General features: G+C 39.4%; 1 protein-coding gene across 3 annotated transcripts in view; it reads right to left on the minus strand.

Annotated features, from left to right (window-relative positions):
* Positions 1-2877: 2877 nt before the first annotated feature.
* Positions 2878-20608, minus strand: part of LOC309863228 (cytosolic beta-glucosidase) — a 116314-nt gene continuing 98583 nt past the window's right edge. For 2 of the 3 annotated variants that reach the window (XM_082727744.1, XM_082727742.1), the window contains one exon: positions 2878-3663. In XM_082727744.1, coding sequence (XP_082583870.1) covers positions 3475-3663 — 189 coding nt within the window. In that variant the 3' untranslated portion in view covers positions 2878-3474. The remainder of the gene's footprint in view (positions 3664-20608) is intronic. The other variant, XR_014310938.1, reaches the window with a different exon arrangement.

The following is a 20608-nucleotide window of genomic DNA, read 5'->3' on the forward strand; positions in this document are numbered from 1 at the left end:
CTACACTACATTTACCTCATACCAGTTACCAGTAGCCTCTTGGGCAAGGTCACATAAGCCAGTCATGTGTCAGGTGAAACTCTGGGAAAACCTAAGACAATAGGACATTCACTCTCTACAAGAAGCACTCATTACCTCTCACCATTAGGGACCACTCTTTCCAATGACCCTAACCCAGTGCTTCTACAACATCTCCCCCTCTCACCGCTGCCACAATTAATAAGGTGTATTCTCACTTCATGAAGGCCACCATAAAGTGTCTCTATGTCAAATTTTCTTCTAATTTCATTCTTTAAGGCTCATCATGCTTTGTGCTAAGTACTATATCCCTCCCAGGACAACTAGAGCCTAAAATATTGTCATCAGTGATGAATATGTGTTCTCCAGGTAAGGTGTATTGCTAGTAATTAAACAGTATTAATTCCATCAGCTTTGATTTATTCTGCTCTCTCAGTAATGAAGCTCAGTATTCTATTTTCTCTCTGCCTAGCACTGAGCAATAGAATTGGTGTTTAAGGATTATCATATAAATCTACTTCTTGGTCAGTCAGTGTTGGGGAATTTTTTCAGTATATTACAAATGTATTCATTATTCCCTCGTTCATAAAAATAATTAAAAGCTACGGCCGAACACAAATTCCCAGAGCACAAAAGCCTGACTGGCAGGCCACCGCCAAATACCAAGGTTGCCAGCTTCTTAGTTTACGGGTTTCTTAATGAGAACTCATACCTTCTCATTCAATAAAGGGCTTAGGTGGACATTTCCTGCTAGTGTTCACAGGAGTTATAAAACTAAAGCCCTACACATCAAAATGAAAATGGGCTTCTGTTATTTTCTGTATGTTCTTAGCAATTCAGAAATAACTTACCCTAAAATAAAAACTACCCCCCTCCAAAACAAAATCCCAGAATTCTTTAGAAGCGATGCCCAGGATGCTAATAACATGTGTTCACATTCTCTTAAAATAAAACTAAATAAAGAAAGAAAGAATAAAGCAAGGAAGGAAGGTAGAAGGAAATACAAGTAGATCCAGTCCATCATTGTGATAGCCAAGTTTCTCCTTAGATAAAACAGACATAAAACATGTACTTTACAAGCCTCAGATGACCTTTAAGACATCTGAGTACAGATATCTATGGATTTTTAAGTATAATTAACGACTTCTGTTTTTCCATTTAAAGAATCGGGGTTCTGTTTCCTTGACAGGCAAAAGCCAATCAATCTTGTTTCCAAATGCTAATACATGCAATTACAAATAACATTAATTAAAATACTACAGGAGCTGTTAGAGCGTGGGTGGTAGAGCTTTTTTTCTTCACTGAAACTCATGAGGATTCTAATTTGCGGGTCGAATTGAGGAAGCACCCTTGGTTTGATCCATTTCTGGGAGGAAGAGCTGGCCCTTGAAACCCAGCTGAGAGCTGCAGAAATCGCCTGGTCTGTGAGGAATCCCGGGCCTACAGAAGCCACGATGCTTATCGCACACCTAGTAGACCAAACGTGACAGATCACTTTATTTACAGCACGAATATTAATTTTCTGGTTTTGGTAACGAAAATACAGTGCTCATTTGTATTGTTGTAAAACTTGTAAATATGCCCCGTAGGATAAATAATATCCAAACAACATCCTAATTAAAAGGAAAACTCAGTTGTCTTGCAAGATAATGTAAGGAGGGTACATAAATTGTAAGTAAGATACATGGTAAAAATGAAAAAGACAGACTGGATAGGAGGGGAATGAAATAAGATTTGGAAATGTGCTTTTTAAATGAACACAAATTGTGAGATAATGTCTCACTGAACAATAAAAATAACAAAACAGTGGCAAAGATGTAATAGAATTTCCTGTGTACACCATTTTAATCTTAATATAATTTTCCCTAGTGCCTCCACGATTACTGAACTACTACGACCATTTCCTTCTCACTCTGTCCAAAGGTACCAAGACAGTGTTCTTTGCTGCAAATAATTCCCTGATTATGAACACGAAAATGATCTAGAATTTGACCACAGTGCTTTTTAAAAATGACCTAGTGTCTGCTCAGGGCCAAAGGCCTTAGGGAATGGCAAAGTATGGGTAATTTCCTCAAGGAAACAAAATGAGAACACGGAAAAATACTTCCCCACTTCCTCCTGATTAAGGCAACCCCACACTCTTGCTATTGTTGTTCTTTGGCTCCTGTATTCAAAAGAAGGAGAAAAGATTTCTACACATATCTGGACCTACAGTGTGCTGGAGCACAGAGCTGATGCCAAAGAAATTCTGGGTTTGGGAAACAAGTACCGACTACATGACCTGAGGAAAATTCACATCAGTGCATCCTCAGTTTCTCATTATGCAAAATGGGGGTGATAATATTTATCTCTTAGGTTCACAGATGATACACAAATGAATGTTGAGTAAATGCTACTCCAATATGGAGGTAAGGGTCCAAATATGATTGTGAAAGGTTTCCTGGTGTAGACACATTACGTCCAGAGGAAACCCTACATTTACTACTGACCCCAACTGAGGAAGCTCAATAAAATATTCAACTCCAATCTAACCCCATATACATCTCAGATATGTGCAGACATCTCACACTCATGTAGGTCTTTCAAGCTATGCATGTATTTCCTGGGAGTCATCAATGTTGTTATAGATCTTAAACTTTAAAAAAATACCCAAAAGTAGAGACCATGCCCTACTTATTATTTTGCCTTTCATTTGGTGTCACTCTGGAGTAGGAATCCTGTTTTTGCTAAATATCCACTCAAATACTTTTTCTTTCATTCAGAGTCTAATTTGTTTTATTAATATATTATTTTTCAAAAATAATTCATCAGGCAAGAGAAAGATATACTTGCTCATGCATAGAGAAAATATGTGCCAAATACATCAACAAATCCATTTTATTAAACGTGCCATCAATTAATCCCTTTGTTGAATAGAATGCATAACTATATAATGTGACTAACATTTAATTTTGATTTTTTATACTAGATTAAACAGTAGAAGAATTTTGGACCACATGAAAATGGATCTGCAAAACAAAGCTGACATAACCAGAAAAGCTAGACTCATAAATAAGTATTCTTATATGTGATCTTGCTATTAGAGCTGCAAATCATGAACACACTATATTTATGAATTTTGCATTATTTTTTTCTAGAAAAATTCTAAGGATTTAAATTGAAGTTTTCAAGTCTATCTGATTTCTTAATATAAAAATCAATTTCAGTGGTTTTTTTATTCTGGTTTTTTTTTTTTTTAAGCCTCATTGATCCAAATGCAAATAGAGTAAAGGCTATCATTAAATACATCCCCAGGCATTCCATACTCAGACTTCATAATCACGGATCAGCTGGTAGGAGATGATTACAAAGGCAATTTGAGATTGTCTAAAAGATCACCAAAGCGGATTTCTTTTCCAAAACCAGAGTCCTCTTCTCCAGGAGATGTGGGTCAGCCATCTTTTATGGATGTTCCCTCTAGTCCATTGTTTTGGATGATCTTGGCATACTCCTTGGCAGATGTATAAGGCACTCGGGGTCTAGCAGGATCCTCAAAATCAACATGGAAGAGACCAAACCGGCTGCTATACCCTTGGATCCACTCAAAATTATCCAGAAGAGACCATACACAATATATTTTGCAATTGACTTTATCAAGCTGGATAGCTAATTAAAAAAAAAAATGAGAGAAAAGGAAAGAAAAAAAAGGAGAAAAATTATATCTTTGGGAAGTTTTCGTGAACATACAAAATTGCTGACAACTAGATCTTTCTCTTGCAGAGGATCACAGGAGAAAAAAAAATTCTCAATTCTCTTTTCCAATTTTCTCTTTTCACCAAGTAGGGGTTCCATTCAAGAAGTTAAATTACATATCATTCTAATTGTTTGGTTATTCATTCATTTGATGAATATTTTATTCATCCATTCATTTACTCAATAAATGTCTTTTTCAATATCTACTACTTTTCATACACAAAGAAACACATACACACATAGAGTTTCTCCCTAGTACCTAGAATTATATTCATTAAAGACACTGCTCAGCTCTCACTCTTCACAGATGACGTGATATGCTGTGTGGAAAACACAAAAGGCTCCACCCCAAAATTGCCGGATCTCATACAAGAATTCAGCAATGTGGCAGGATATAAAATCAAAGCATAGAAATCAATTGCATTACATACACTAACAATGAATGAAACAGAAGATAGAAAAACTAAGGTATCTATCCCAATTACAATTGCAGCAAAAACCATAAGATACTAGGAATAAACCTCACCAAAGAGGAAAAGGATTTGTACTCTGAAAATTATAGAACACTCGTGAAAAAAATTGAGGAAGACACAAAGAGATAGAAAAACACTCCATATTCATGGATTGGGAAAACAAATATTGTGAAAATGCTATGTTACCTAGAGCAATCAATATATTCAAAGCAATCCCTCTCAAAATACCATCAACTTTTTTCACAGGTCTAGAACAATTAATCCTAAAATTTGTAAGAAAAGATCCCAAATAGCCAGAGGAATGTTGAAAAAGAAAGCCAAAGTTGGTGGCATCACAGTTCTGGACTTCAAGCTATATTACAAAGCTGTAATCATCAAGACAGTATGGTACCAGCACAAAAACAGACACATAGATTCATGGAACAGACTAGAGAACCTAGAAATGGGCACTCAACTCTATAGTCCACTAATCTTTGACAACACAGGAAAGAATATCCAATGGGGAAAAAAACAGCCTCTTTAACAAATGGTGTTGGGAAAATTGGATAGCCACATGCAGAAGAATGAAACTGGACCATTTTTTGAACCATACAAAAAAAGACGCTCAAAATAGATGAAAGACCTAAATGTGAGACAGGAATCCATCAAAATCCTCGGGGAGAACATAGACAGCAACCTCTGTGACCTCAGCTGCAGCACCTTCTTGCTAAACAGGTCTCCAAGCGAGACAAAAGGCAAGGGAGACAAAAGCAAAAATGAAGTTTGGGGACTTCATCTAGATAAAAAGTTTTTGCACATCAAAGGAAATAGTCCACAAAACCAAAAGACAACTTACAGAAATAGAGAAGTTATTTGTAAATGTCTTATCAGACTAGTATCCAAGATCTACAAAGAATTTATCAAACTCCACACCCCAAAAACAAATAATCCCGTCAAGAAATGGGCAGAAAACATGAAAATATATTTCTCCAAAGAAGTCATACAAATGGCCAACAGAAGCATAGAAAAATGTTCAACATCACTAGGCATCAGGGAAATACAAATCAAAACTACAAAACTACAAAACTACTACACTACAACAGTCAAAATGGCTAAAATTAACAAGACAGGAAACAACAAATGCTGACCAGGATGCAGAGAAAGGGGAACCCTTTTACACTGCTGGTGGGAATGCAAGCTTGTGCAGCCACTCTGGAAAACAGTATGGAGGTTCCTCGAAAAGTGAAAAACAGACTTTCCCTATGACCTGGCAATTGCACTACTGGGTATTTACCCCAAAGATACAGATGTAGTGAAAAGAAGGGCCACATGTACCCCAATATTCATAGTTGCAATGTCCACAATAGCCTAACTATGGAAAGAGCCCAGATGTCCACCAACAGATGAATGGATAAAAAAAAAAAACATGGTATATACACATACACATACTCACACATACACACACTCACACACACACACATACACACACAATGGAATATTACACAGCCACCAAAAAAATGCAATCTTACCATTTAATGACATGAATGGAACTGTGGATACCCTAAATCTCATCCAGGAACTCCTATAGTAAGATGTCAAAATATGGAGAATTTTCTAAGTGGCTTTACACTGATTTCTATCATGGTAGGAAATTTAACTCATTTTTTAGTATTTTAAGCACTTTACTAATATTACTTTTGCATTAATATTTATTAATTAGTATTTTAATTTAATATTTCAAGTTGGTGGGGGGAGGAAAGAAAAACCTCTGGGGTCGCATGAATTGTTGCATTGAACATTTCTTTTAAAACCAGAATAAGTAAACTCCATATATGGGATGCACTAAAATCTATTTCCCAATACAGAAATTAAATAAAAAGACAAGTTTCCCTTATAAGATAGACATACTCCTAAATAAATTGGGTGAAAATGAGCCTTCGTATGATATACTAAATTTTAACAGTATTAGGGGTCGCTCTCAACCACAATGACTCCTCTAGCATTAGCAAAGCAAGATCCACTCTACCTTTTTCTTTGTACATCTGTACTTTGGGGATCTCTTAGAGGAACTATATCCATAAACCATGACACATGTGTACATTCTGAATCATTTTGGAATTTATTTATTTATTTATTTATTTATTTAACTACTGATACTCCATAGACAAAAGTTTCCTGAGCAGTTAATTGGTGCCTAATCCCTCTACCTTTGTGCATGGAGGCATGCAAAATGCTGTACTTAGAGAGTGCCTTATGAATGGCCTCAAGGCAGGAATTCAGCCAAACTAGATTGGCTCTTTTTAAATAAAGTATGATTGGAAAATGAAACATATAACATTCGAGCACATCAAGCTTTGTAGGAATTAAACCCTGTATAGATACTCCTTCTTCCTTTTTTTTTTTAAAGATTTATTTATTTATTTATTTATTTAAGATTTTATTTATTTATTTGACAGAAATTGCAAGTCGGTGGAGAGGCAGGCAGAGAAAGAGGAGGAAGCAGGCTCCCTGCTGAGCAGAGAGCCTAATGCAGGGCTCGATCCCAGGACCCGGGATCATGACCCAAGCAGAAGGCAGAGGCTTTAACCCACTGAGCCTCCCAGGCGCCCCTAGATACTCCTTCTTCTATTGGTCCACATTTCCACTTGTGTCTCCTCCCCTCTCTGTCAACCACAATTGCAAAATACCAATTCTTTTTTTTTTTTATTTTACTTATTTATTTGACAGACAGAGATCACAAGTAGGCAGAGAGGAAGGCAGAGAGTGGAGGAAGCAGACTCCCTGCTGAGCAGAGAGCCTTATGTGGGGCTTGATCCCAGGACCCTGAGATCATGACCTGAGCCATAGGCAGAGACTTAACCCACTGAGCCACCCCGGTGCCCCGCAAAATACCAATTCTTAAAAATAATTTTATAACTAACTTGAGTTTGACATGGCATATATCTCAGAATTAAAATAACCAAAACCAAGTACCAGGTCAGAAAACAACTATCTCCTTTGACTGCCTTAGAATTCAGTGTGGAGACATGGGAGAATCTTGCATAGCTTTTTTCTCATTTGCAGAACTACTGCCCAACACAAAAGCCTGCCAGGTAGAAAGCCAGACAGCTTCTGCAAACATGCACAGTACCGCGGAACACGCACAAAGGATTGATTCATATGCTCAACCAGGGGATAAAAATGATGCCTAGCCTGCTTGCAAGGGAACAAAAGGGAGACGCTGACAAGTTCATTGTTAACTGCCAGGAGTTCAGCGGCAGGTACTAAACTGCCCCAGTGACACTGTGGGTGTCTCTGCGTTTTCATTGCAGAACATTCAAATAGAGAATTACGTGGTTAGGGCTGAGGAGCTGGCCGGCTGGAATCCTTCTTGTTGTGCTACCACAGGGAAAAATGACAAAACCATGCTAGAGCCTACATGCCTCTCCTCTTCCAATCTCCTCAAGAACAGAAAGAGACCATCATCACAATTCTTGTCAGTGTGATTTACGAGGTCCCACATCTGAGAAGGGAAAAATAACTTCTGCGTGTTCACTTTCTATCTTGAACCAGAGTAGCAGGCGAAGTATACACAGACTGGCAGGGACTATGGGTGGGTACAAACACACTGGGATAAAAATTAAAAACATACAGAGCCAGAGTTTGGTTTGGGACACAAAGGCCAGTGGGAAAAGCCTCACAGTCAGCATGTTGCATAAAAGATGCAAGGCAAAAATGTCTAAGACTTGCTAATATAGTAAAGTCTGTTCTAATTAGAAGAACCCTGTGCCAGAGTTGTTCTACACACACACACACACACACACACACACTGCCCAGTTTTAGCCAAACTGAGAAGGTTGAGGGAATAGCCTTTCATCAGACCACCCTCATTTCTGGCAAAACTACAAGGTCATGGGGGTCCCCAAACCATCTTCAGTTTCAATAATTCACTAGAAGAACTCGCAAACCTCTCTGAAACCCACTATACTCACAGTGGCTTATTATGGCGAAGGTTACAAGTTTACATCAGCCAAAGGAAGAGATGCTAGGTCAGAGATGGTGGGGGTGGGGAGGAGCACTCCAAACATGAAGTTTCCATCATCGCCTCGCCGAGGAGTCCTGGGATGGACATGTGGCAATATGCACAGAGCACTGCCAAGCAGAGAAGTTTACCTGAGCTTCAGTGTCCAGAGTTTTTATGGTGACTTACTTACACTGGCATGATGGATTACTTGGTTGTCCATGTGAATGAACTTAGACTCCAAGCCAAGTGATACCATGTTACCTCAAACCCCACCTTCAATCATATTGTTGGTCTTTCTGATGTTAATAGCCCCCACCCTTAACAAGAACATTCCTTCAGGTATGACATAGATTTTCCCCCCAAAAGCTGAGGACAAAGACCAAGTTGTTATTTGGACAAAACCCAATTCTTTACTACACACACATGTACACATACACAGATATATACACCTATTTTAGAAGCTCATCATTTCATGATGCTGAGCAGAATCTTCTCATATTATTGCTTTATGAAGTGCTATGTTTTGCCAGTGTTTGTCACATTACAAAAGACTAAAAATTGGGCACTTGGCTTCACTGGGATTTTTTTCCCAACAATTTATAAACAGAGATAGCCTTTGTTTTCAGAATTACCTAGGACTGTATAAGACATACATGACTATGGCAAAATAGTTCAACTATCAAACAAATGACTCATCTACAGACCTAAGCTGCTGTGGTGAGAACCAGTGGAAAGGTTCCAAACAGTGTTCTAGGCAGCAGTCCCACAGTAGAAAAATGACGGAGAGAAAACCCCAGGAAGGAGTGAGAAGAAAAAATAGAAGCACCTAGATTTCTATGTTCTGGTAATGGCAGATGACATTATTTGAGCAAGTCCTCATAATGAAAACAAGTAAGCATGATGCATAGAATTTTAAAAGCAGACCTTCAAAACAATGAAAAGCTGACAATTTCATAGGGAATTACTAGGCCAAAGCAAAATGAAGAAATGAAGATTGCTAGGCATGGCAGCTACTTTCACTTCATGGAGTTTTCCGGCCTTAGGAAATCCAAATCTTTTCCTATTTCCCGGGATGTGAGGCTAAGTGTCAAAGCCCAGAGATACGTAACAGGAAATCTGAGACCCCACACAGATAAAACTAAGATCTCCAAAGACTAATCCCTCAGGGGAAGGGTGAGCCAGAAGAAAAGAAGTCACTGAAAGTCTCAAGCCATCTGAGGGTTCAGAAAATGTAAAGTCCAGAAGTCGGATAGAGGGGGTCTGGGGTCACCCAGGTGCCTGGAAGATGCACATTTAAATACTTTCTGAAAGGAAATACCCATATTCTAAACCTTCAACCATTAGCACAAATATGTTTAAGTATAATCATCAGCTCATTATCCAATATAACCAGAAAGACATGGGAAAACAATGACAACTGGAAAACCAACAAAATCAACAGACAACAGAAACAGGGGTACCTGGGTGGCTCAGTCAGTTAAGAATCTGACTTCAGCTCAGGTCATGACCTCACTGTCCAAGGAATGAGCCTGATCAGGCTCCGCACTGAGTGGGAAGTCTACTTCTCCTTCTTCCTCTCCCTTTGCCTCCCCCACTATCCCACTCTTTCACTCTCTCTCTCTCTTTCTCTCAAAATAAATAAATAAATAAATGAAATCTTTAAAAAACAAAACAAAACAAAAATAACCAGAAAGGCATGGAAAAACAATGACAATTAGAAAACCAGCAAACTCAACAGACAACAGAAACAGACCCACAAAGAAATCAGTTATTAGAACTGTCAGACAGGCTATAAAATATCCATGTCACTATGTTTATATTGTAGAGATAAACTTGAAATATCTTCAAGGTTCAGGAACCCATAAAAAATGATGTGGCAAATTTGAGTAAGGAAACCATCACTTGGGTTTGAATCTGAGATGCAGAGGGAACCTCCAGTTTCTCATGAGTACAATCTAGACACGAATATCTACTCCTAGGGCTGCTATAAAGATTAAATGAGCACAATACCTCACCAAGTCCTTTTCTTCTCTGGCCAGCCCTTAGGAGAATACAGAACCCAAAGTAAAAATATATTTTGATGTGCCCTCTCTCCACCAATCCAGATACTTTGATGAAATCAAAACTGGGTTTAAATGAGTATCTGGGATAATGTAAAAGGGGAAGAGGAGTCAGAAGGACAAACTTAAGTCTAAGAAAGTGTAAGGACAAAGGGAGAGGCATAGATTGACTGTATAAATCTGAGAACAGGGCTTCTTACATTAGTTAAGAAACTCCTTTCTTTCTCCAGGGTGACATCCCAAGGTCACTGCGGCTTCCTGCTTTCCTGCATCCCAGGAAGCAGTTCAGAGACCCCTACAACCCTGAATTTCAGGTTTCCAAGCTCTTAAACTTTTAAGATGTTAGTTGAACAGGTACATCCTGGGATTTATTTTGGGTAGCAAATCTGATCCCAGATATGGAAAATACTAATAGCATAGGCCTGAGTCAAAAACCTTAAGTAGTATGTGGCTAAGTCAATATCGTAACAAGTCCAAAAGGTAGGACGCAAAACAAGCTCAGATTCGAAGTCTCTGACATAGAATGGGAACAGATCAAAGACAAAGACAGAAGTTGCAGAGCACTCTTGAGGAGTGTCTGCAAAGGGTCATGAAGTATTTTCTATTTACATTAACTTATTGCTGAATATGTAGCACATAGAAGAACTGGGCTGATGAAAAAATATGGAGTCAAAGCAATCATCAGTATAATTACTAATCCAGCAGGGCATTGTTTCTCAGTGTTGACTCTGACCACCTGAACCACTTGGAATTACCTAGGGCGTAGCTAAAAAAAAAAATGTGTTAACCCCACAACAGACCAACTAAAAATCAGATCACTTGGGTAGTGTTATGAGCTAATTATAGCTCATATAGCCCCAATAAATACAGCTAATTATAGCCCCAACATCCATATTGTTGAAGCCCCAGCCCCTAGTACTTCAGCATATGACCTTATGTGGACATAAAGATTTTAAAGAGGTGATTAAGTTAAATTGGAGGGGGAGACAAACCAGAGAGTGGACTCTGAGAAACAAACTAAGGGTTTTGGAGGGGAGAAGGTGGGAGATGGGGTGAGCCTGGTGGTGGGTGTTAAGGAGGGCACGTACTGCGTGGTACACTGGGTGTGGTGCATAAACAATGAATATTGGAACACTGGAAAAATATAAATAAATAAATAGGTGATTATGTTAAAATGAAGTTGTTAGGGTGGGCCCTAATCCAATGGGACTGGTGTCCTTCTAAGAAGAGAGAAGTCACCAGAGGTATGTATGAACAGAGAAAGACCAATGAGGACACAGTGAGAAACAGGTTATCTGAAAGCCAAAAGGAGAAAGCTCAGGAGAAATCAAACTTGCTGACACCTCACTCCTACACTTCCAGCTTCTAGAGATCTGCAAGAAAATAAATCACTGTTGTTTAAGCCACTTGGTTGGTGGCATTTTCTTATGGCAGCTCTGAGCAAACTAGGTTGAGATCTGAGAATTTCTGTTTTAATAAACAACCTGAGTGATTGTTACATTTTTTCAAACAGTTCAGGTTTGAGACTACTAAGCCTAGAATAAGCTCTAATAGTCCACTACAATTTTTTGAACAGAGGTATCCCTCTCAAGGTTATAAATGTAGATGACTCCCTCAGCCCCTCAACACTCATAGCCAGAGATGCCCTATGCCAAAAGACACCACAGTGTGCAGGCCAGGCCACCCTACCTTTCAGAAATAGGAGACCACTGAGAGATCAAGGTGGGAATCCTGCAAGTTCAAGAGTGCCAAATGCCTGTCATCACCACTTAATCAAAGCCTCACCTTAGTCAAGTGGATCATGAGACACCTTCCCAATTCACTATGTGTAACTGGTTGACTGGTGTCTCCCCGTGAAGATCTATCCATACAAAACCCATGAATGTGAACTTACTTGGAAAAAGGGACTTTGTAAATGTAGTTAAAAATGATCTCGAGATGAGAGGGATGCCTGGCTGCCTCAGTCAGAAAAGCATGCAACTCTTGATCTCTAGGTTAAGTTAGAGCCCCACATTGAATGTGGAGATTAGTTAAATAAATAAAACTTTAAAAAAAGAGAAAAGGATCTCATGATGAGATCATCCTAGATAATGTTGAGTCCAAAATGCAATGACCAATGTCCTTAGAAGAGAAGAGAAGGGAAGAAGACACACAGGGAAGAAGGTAATGTGAAGAAACAGGCAGAGATTAGAGTGATAAGTCTGGAAACCAAAGAATGTCAAGACAGCCACCAGAAGTTGGTGGACAAGCATGGCACAGATTCTCTCTCAGAGCCTCCAGAAGGAACCAGTCCTACTGGCACCTTAATTTTAGATTTCTGGCCTCCAGGACTGTGAGAGAATAAATGTTGTTTTAAGGCACGTTTATAGTAATTTGTTACAGCAGCACCAGATCAAGTACCATACTCTTTGTAGAGTAGTTGCCAACGGGGTTCCAAGTCCCAAACCACCCACCTGATCTTGCTGAGAGCTTGTGAGAACCTTTTCTCAAGGCCAAAGAGAGAGAAATCCTTCCCAGGACACAGTTTGAAGCAGATTATCTGGCAATTGCCCCCACCAACCTTGCAAATGTGTTTCTCTGAGCTTGGATGAATTGCACAGAGCCCCATAACTGGAGGACAGCTTTAGCAGGATAAGAGTGCCTGCAAGGAAACTGGCTCACTGTCTTTCCCTTTCTTCGGAAAAATAAATAAATAAATAAAATAAGGTAGAACAACACCAGGAAGTTCTAAACATAGAAAATGCACACTAAGCCCCCCCCCCAACTCCAGGTGAGTATCAATGGCTAGACAGCATCTGTGAAAAGGCCCAAATAATCCCAACACAGGAGGTCCCACCTGCACATAGGAACTCCTAGTAACAAAACCTATGACTCTCTGAAAAAAGAACCTGAAAACCAAAAGCTAAGTTTTAAATATTTTATAGGAAAATGCCAATTAACCAGAAATACACTGTAAGGATTTCTTAATTATCTGTATTGTTCCTGTTACTTACATTAGATTTGGGAGAAAAAAAGGCCACAAACAGCAAGCAGTTGAAAGATATTAAAAAATATATTTTTATTTAGCTATAAAACTGATCTGAGGATAGATATACACTCAGTGTCACCTTCTATAATGTCTCCATCAGTATTACTTTCACAGTTACCTATGTGAAATAGATAAGTTCTTATGAAACCCAAAGTTCTGAGCAAGTGAAACTCTCTTCTAGGGGTGCCTGGTGGCTCAGTCGGTTAGGCATCTGCCTTCAGGTCAGGTCATGATCCCAGGGTCCTGGGACTGGAATCGAGCCCTGCGTCTGGCTCCCTGCTCAGTAGGAGCCTGCTTCTCCCTCTACCCCTCCTCCACTCAGTCTCTCTCAAATAAAATTTTAAAAGAAAGAAAGAAAGAAAGAAGGAAGGAAAGAAAGAAAGAAAGAAAGAAACTCTCTTCTACCAGAAAATCTTCCTTCCTTCTCCTTTTCCCTCTTCCTTCCACCCCTTCTTACTTTCCTTCCAGGACTTTCCCCTTCTGTAAAATGGGGCTAACAAAATCTTTTTATGAGGATTATGGTATTAAATAAATTAATACATATAAACCTGTGAATAATACTAAGTTTATAGTCAACACTCAACACATTCTACTTGTTGGTATGGTACGGTTGTTTCTTCTCTCTGGAAGGGCAATGACTGAAACCTGTTTTATCTCTGCCTCCCATCTGGCTTCAAACAGCTTTCAGAGGGTGTAGAGTCAGCAAAAAATGTTCAGTGCTGAGAACCAGAGAAATCAGGGCATCAAGGGAAAGAGCAGCATCTGGGCCAGGGTTTGTGCTCTGTGGGAAAGGGTCAATTGTGGGTCACAAAAAATAAATCACTAAAGACAAGGACCTTGGGGGAGGGGGGCGGACCACCGGGAACACCGCATGCTGCAGAAGCCTCCTGGCCTCAGTGTGCTGGGAGGTGGGGACGAGGTGGGGACCACATCGCTCAGTGTTTCCAGGATCCTACAACAGCCACCCCACACTTATTAAATAAATATATATTGTGCTAGCAATTGGGAATATAATGGAGAGCAAAATAAACAACCCCTCTTTTTATAGAGCTTAACAGCGCATGTGGAAGACATATCTTAATCCAATTACCACCCCGTGAGCCTTTAATTACAATCTGTGAAGAGTATTATGGAAGGAAAGACTTGGGAACTGTGAGAAAGAACAACGTATCAGCTCACATTTATTGAGCATTTAGGTACTGATTCCAGCATTTTGTGTACGCTGAACTCATTTCCTCTTTACCATAAACCTATGAGATAGATACTATTATTGTCCCCATTTTACAGATAAGGGAATTAATGCATGGAGAGGTGAGGTAAGATTTACAAGATTCATACAGCAAGTAAGGGAAAGAGTTGGGGTCGGAATCCAAGAGAGATAACCAGAGGCTGCATGCTGAGCCACAATACTCCATTGAGTCCTGACCCCTGTAGTGGGACGATCTAGCTCAGTCAGCAAGGGTGGGAGAAGAAGGGGAATGGAGCCATCTCCTGGAGCAAACTAGAGCTGAGAGCTCAGCATTCATTGGGGTTATCTACTGCCATCAGCCAGGGTTCTCTCATAACCGTAAATGACAGAAACTGACCTTGCCTGATGAAGCATAGAAGGGTCAAGTTGGAAAAGCAGACTCAAACAAAGCTTTCAGGACCAGCCAAAAACACAACACAGAACTGGTGGAAGGAAGAAAGTTCCTTAATGGCTACTGACACAATGGGCACCAAGTCCTGCAGAATACTGCTGCCAAGAACTAACTTCCTGCAAGCCGACCAGCCAGAAGCTTCTGCACCAGAAGCTGCACCTTATAACCAGTCATTCTCAAAAGGGGGATACCCATGCTGCTTTGCTCACCAGCACGATAGGTTCTGCCTGCCTCAAGCTGTTCACTTTCATATTATCTTCTCACGTGGATAAGTCTGATGGGCAGAGACTAGATCACATGTGTGTGCCCTGCCCTGACAAAACCTGGAGAAAATCGTTCTTTACCTGGGCCAGACAAAACTCTCAGATGTAGCCAGGGTGTTCAACAGGTGCTAGGCAGCCAGAAAACATGACAGCTGTCCACTTCACTAGATGAACAAGGACAAGAGAAACCCAAGAAAAATGAACCACGTATGTGCAAGATCAGACATGGGAAACTTCACAGCATATTTAAGGAACTCCCGGAAGGTGGTTCAATGGATCATAGAGACTTATCAAGAATTCATAGAAATAGAGAATAGAACAGTGGTTACCAAGGTCTGGGGAGAGATTACTCAAAGGGCACAAACTTTCAGTTATAAGATGAATAATTTGGGGGATCTAATGTACTATGTGGTATTTATAGTTAGTTTGACAATTATACTATATTATGAACTTTGAAAGTTGCTAAGAGAGTAGATTTTAAATCGTCTCACCACAAAAAAATAAACAGCTATGTGAGGTGACGGAGGGTGTTAGCTAATGTTACAAGGGGAATCATTTCACAATATATAAATGTATCAAAACAACACACTGTTTACCTTAAACTTACACCATATTATATTTTAATTATATCTCAAAAAAGCTGAAGGGAAAAAAAAAAATAATGGAGAGAGAGGAGAGAGAGCCATAAGGCAGGGGACATGTAGTTCCTTATAAAGATTTCAAGGATTTTGATCTTTATCCCAACCACATTAAAAGTCATTGAGGGAGTTTAAGCAAGGAAGTGACTTTAGCTAATTTGCATTTTTAGAAGACTGTGACCTCTGTGGAGAATAAATTTGAGTGTAGCAAGAATGGAATCCAAGAGAGTATTTAAGAGTGATTGCAGTAAAGCATGAGGGAGATGATGGGAGCTTGGTCTGAGGTGGTGTGAGTAGTGAAGACAAGAGAGAATTAGATGGATTAAATAGATATTCAGATAAAATCAACTGGATTGAACAATTCACTGGAGCTCAGTGGGGAAGGAGATAAGGTAGCAAAGATAACACGATTTAAAGGATATCATTATCAGTCTCTGAGTTCAGGTATACTGGGCATAGACAAGTTTTGGAGGAAAGGCAGAGAAGATAATGAATCAAGCTTTGGTTGTGATGACTTTAGGGGTTTTTTGGGTTTTTTTTTTTTTTAATCTCCAAATGAAAAATTGTAAAAAGTCAGAGTAAAGTCTGAAATGGAAATGTGAATTTTGGAGTCATCAAGTAAAAGAGGTAATTGAAATCATGGTTGTCAAACACAATTTGGAGACTAAGAAAATAAGAGATTGGCACAAGCCTTGTGGTAGTCAAATATTTAAAAATAAGCTGGAAAGGGAAATTGAGCAGGAGGACCAGAAATATTCTATATCCTTGACCTGATACAACCATAGATGATACTTTCTGTAGACATAATTTGACCAAAATCACACAGCTGAAGAGGGAAAATTTGGAAATGAACACTAAGGCAGTCTGACTCCAAAGTCCACAATCCTTCTATCAGAATGGAATGGAAAGATTGTAAACCAAGACTGTAGGTGACATGCAAGGCTCAAAGCCACAATGGGAACATAATCAGACCATGGAGAGCATGAACTGGATAAGCACCTATAACATCAATACCCTAAAGCAATACCCTAACAGCAAAAATCTAGTACTTACAGTGTAAGGAAATTTCTCAAGTCCTCTCCACCCCTTTCAAAATCCCCTTCTATTACTACAGGAAAGATTCAGGATCAAAACCAAAAAACTTCTAACTGGTGTAAGGTGATATCTCAACCCCCAAACTACTAGCACTCATACAGCAATTCAGCAACGTGGTAGGATACAAAGTCAATGTACAGAAATTACACTAACAATGTAAACATAGACAGGGCAATTAGAGAATCGATTCCATTAACTATAGCACCAAGAACCATAAGATACCGGGGAATAAACCTAACCAAAGAGGTAAAGGATCTGTACTTGAGGAACTACAGAACACTCATGAAAGAAATTGAAGAAGACGTAAAAAGATGGAAAACCATTCCATGCTCTTGGATTGGAAGAATAAGCATTGTTAAAATGTCTATACTGCCTAGAGCAATATATACTTCTAATGCCATTCTGATCAAAATTCCACCGGTATTCTTCAAAGAGCTGGAGCAATGGCCAAAATTAACAAAACAGGAAACAACATGTGTTGAAGAGGATGTGGAGAAAGGGGAACCCTCTTACACTATTGGTGGGAATGCAAGTTGGTGCAGCCTCTTTGGAGAACAGTGTGGAGATTCCTCAAGAAATTAAAAATAGAACTTCCCTATGACCCTGCAATTGCACTCCTGGGTATTTACCCCAAAGATATAGATGTAGTAAAAAGAAGGGTCATCTGTACCCCAATGTTTATAGCAGCAATGGCCACGGTGGCCAAACTGGAAAGAACCAACATGCCCTTCAATGGATGAATGGATAAGGAAGATGTGGTCCATATACACTATGGAGTATTATGCCTCCATCAGAAAGGACGAATACCCAACTTTTGTAGTAACATGTAAGGGATTGGAAGAGATTATGCTGAGTGAAATAAGTCAAGCAGAGAGAGTCAATTATCATATGGTTTCACTTACTTGTGGAGCATAACAAAAAGCATGGAGGACATGGGAAGTTAGAGAGAAGGGGGTTAGGGTAAATTGGAAGGGGAGGTGAATCATGAGAGACTATGGACTCTGAAAAACAATCTGAGGGTTTTGAAGGGGCAGGGGGGTAGGAGGTTGGGGTACCAGGTGGTGGGTATTATAGAGGGCATGGATATCATGGAGCACTGGGTGTGGTGAAAAAATAATGAATACTGTTTTTCTGAAAATAAATAAATTAATTTAATTAAAAAAAAAAACAACTTGTCCCCAGTAAGAAACAGTAGCACTCAATTTTAGAGGACAGTAATTGACCCAGGTTTTGCTGGGGGACCAGGTTATGAAGCTATGACCTACATAGGTAGGGGTCTCCCTTTCATGCACTCCTGAAGTTAGAGTGATTAGGATAGCATGGATTCTTTCCCTTTGGAACACACTTTGCCAAGGCATGTACTTTGTTGTCAATCTCTCTTTATCCTATTTGACAGCAGGCCTAGAGCTTCTTGACTTACTTAGGCCCAGGACAGAAGCAGGTGGTGGTGGGGAGGGTTGCACCCTCTCCTGTTATCTGCTGCTCTGGTCCTATTTCCTAGGGTATGATATAGTGGTGTTGGTTTTTATCCTATTAGAAGGATAAATTCAGAGATCCTAAGATTATTCTAAGAAAAATTGTGGGTTTTTAGCCTGTTTTAACTCTGGGCTTTAGACTAACCTATCTCTAAGACCTGGGGAAAAAAATAAAATAAAATAAAAAAACTATGGGTCACCTGGGTGGCTCAGTGGGTTAAAGCCTCTGCCTTCAGCTCAGGTCATGATCCCAGAGTTCTGGGATGGAGCCCCTCATCAGGCTCTCTGCTCAGCGGGAAGCCTGCTTCCCCCTCTCTCTGTCTCTGTCTGCCTCTCCGCCCACTTGTGATCTGTCTGTCAAATAAACAAATTAAAAAAAAAAAAAAAAAACCTATGCCACATGATTCAGCCTCACTCACTAAACTTCTGAAGAGAATGAAGGGCCATGACCCAAGTTAGACCATGGGTCCTCTTGTCAAATATCATATGGCAACTCCAAAATTTATACCTTCAGCTCTTGCATCTCCCTTACCTGCAAGATCTCTATATAACTGACTAATTGACTTCCCCCCTTCATTCAAAATGACATTTAAACTTTAACATACATATTTGTACATTAATGTTCAAATCATCATTATTCACAATAGCCAAAAGATGGAAATAACCCAAACCTCCATCACTGGATGAATGGTTAAACAAAATGTGCTATACACCTACAATAGAATATTATTCGGTATTTAAAAAAGAATAAAATTTGATACATTCTACAATATGGATGACCCTTGAAGGCATTACGCTAAGTGAAATAAACTAAACATGGAAGACACATATTGTATGATCCCATTTATATGAGGTACGTACAATGTCAAATTCACAGGGACAAAGGACAATAGTTGTTTCCAGGGATGGAGGGAAGGAAGCAATGGGGATTTATTGTTTAATGGACCCAGTTTTAGTTTGGGAAAGATGAAAATGTTCTAGAGATGGATGCAGGTGATGGTTACACAACACGAATGTACTTAGTGCCTCTGACCTATACACCTGAAAATAGTTAAAATGGTATATTTTATTTTTATGAGTTTTAATTTTGAAATTTTAAAAACTGATTTTAAATCGATTTAAATAAATACACAATTTAATACGTATAAAATAGAAGTCTTGATTTTTAACTCATTCCTCAAAACTATGCCCTCCCCCCTTCCCAACCAGATTTTCTTTTCTTTCTTTCCTTTTTTTTTTTTTTTTTTTTTTTTTTTAACATACGAAGTATTTTTAGCCTCAGGGGTACAGGTCTGTGAATTTCCAGGTTTACACCTCACAGCACTCATCATAGCACATACCTTCCCCAATGTCCATAACTCAACCACCCTTTCCCTACCCCCTTCCCCCCAGCAACCCTGTTTGTTTTGTGAGATTAAGAGTCTCGTGGTTTGTCACCCCGCCAATTCCATCTTGTTTCATTTATTCCTTTGCTACCCCCCAAATCTCCCATGTTGCCTCTCAACTTCCTCATATCAGGGAGATCATATGATAATTGCCTTTCTCTGATTGACTTATTTCGCTAAGCATAATACCCTCTAGTTCCATCCACATCATCGCAAATGGCAAGATTTCATTTCTTCTGATGGCTGCATAGTATTCCATTGTGTGTGTGTGTGTGTGTGTGTGTGTGTGTGTGTGTGTATCTCCATTCATCTGTTGATGGACATCTAGATTCTTCCCATAGTTTGGCTATTGTAGACATTGCTGCTATACACATTCAGGTGCACGTGCCCTTTGGACCCCTATGTTTGTATCCTTAGGGTAAATACACAGTAGTGCAATTACTGCCAACCCAGATTTTCTAATCCTAGCAAATGGCACCATCTATCTAATTCTTGACACCAGGCACCTAGAGGTCACCCTTGATTCTCCCTTTGCTGTATGCTGTCCAACTGCCAATCTGTAACTGGCTCTGCCTCCATCCACCTCTCTATCCCTCTACACTGCCACAGTAGCTTCCTTACCAGTCACCTGCCACAACTCCTACATACAATGTAGCCAGAAAGTGTAAATTTTTGAAAAACCAATTTAACTGATGTCCTTCCTGCTTAACTCCTCCACTCAATGGTTTCCTATCTTACTTAGTGCAAAATTTGACATCTTTATATGATCTTTAAGGCTCTTTAAGATCTGGCCTTGCCTGGCTCCCTTCTGTCTTCTCG

The sequence above is a fragment of the Mustela nivalis genome (assembly GCF_964662115.1).
Source record: "Mustela nivalis genome assembly, chromosome: 4".
NCBI lineage: Eukaryota > Metazoa > Chordata > Mammalia > Carnivora > Mustelidae > Mustela > Mustela nivalis.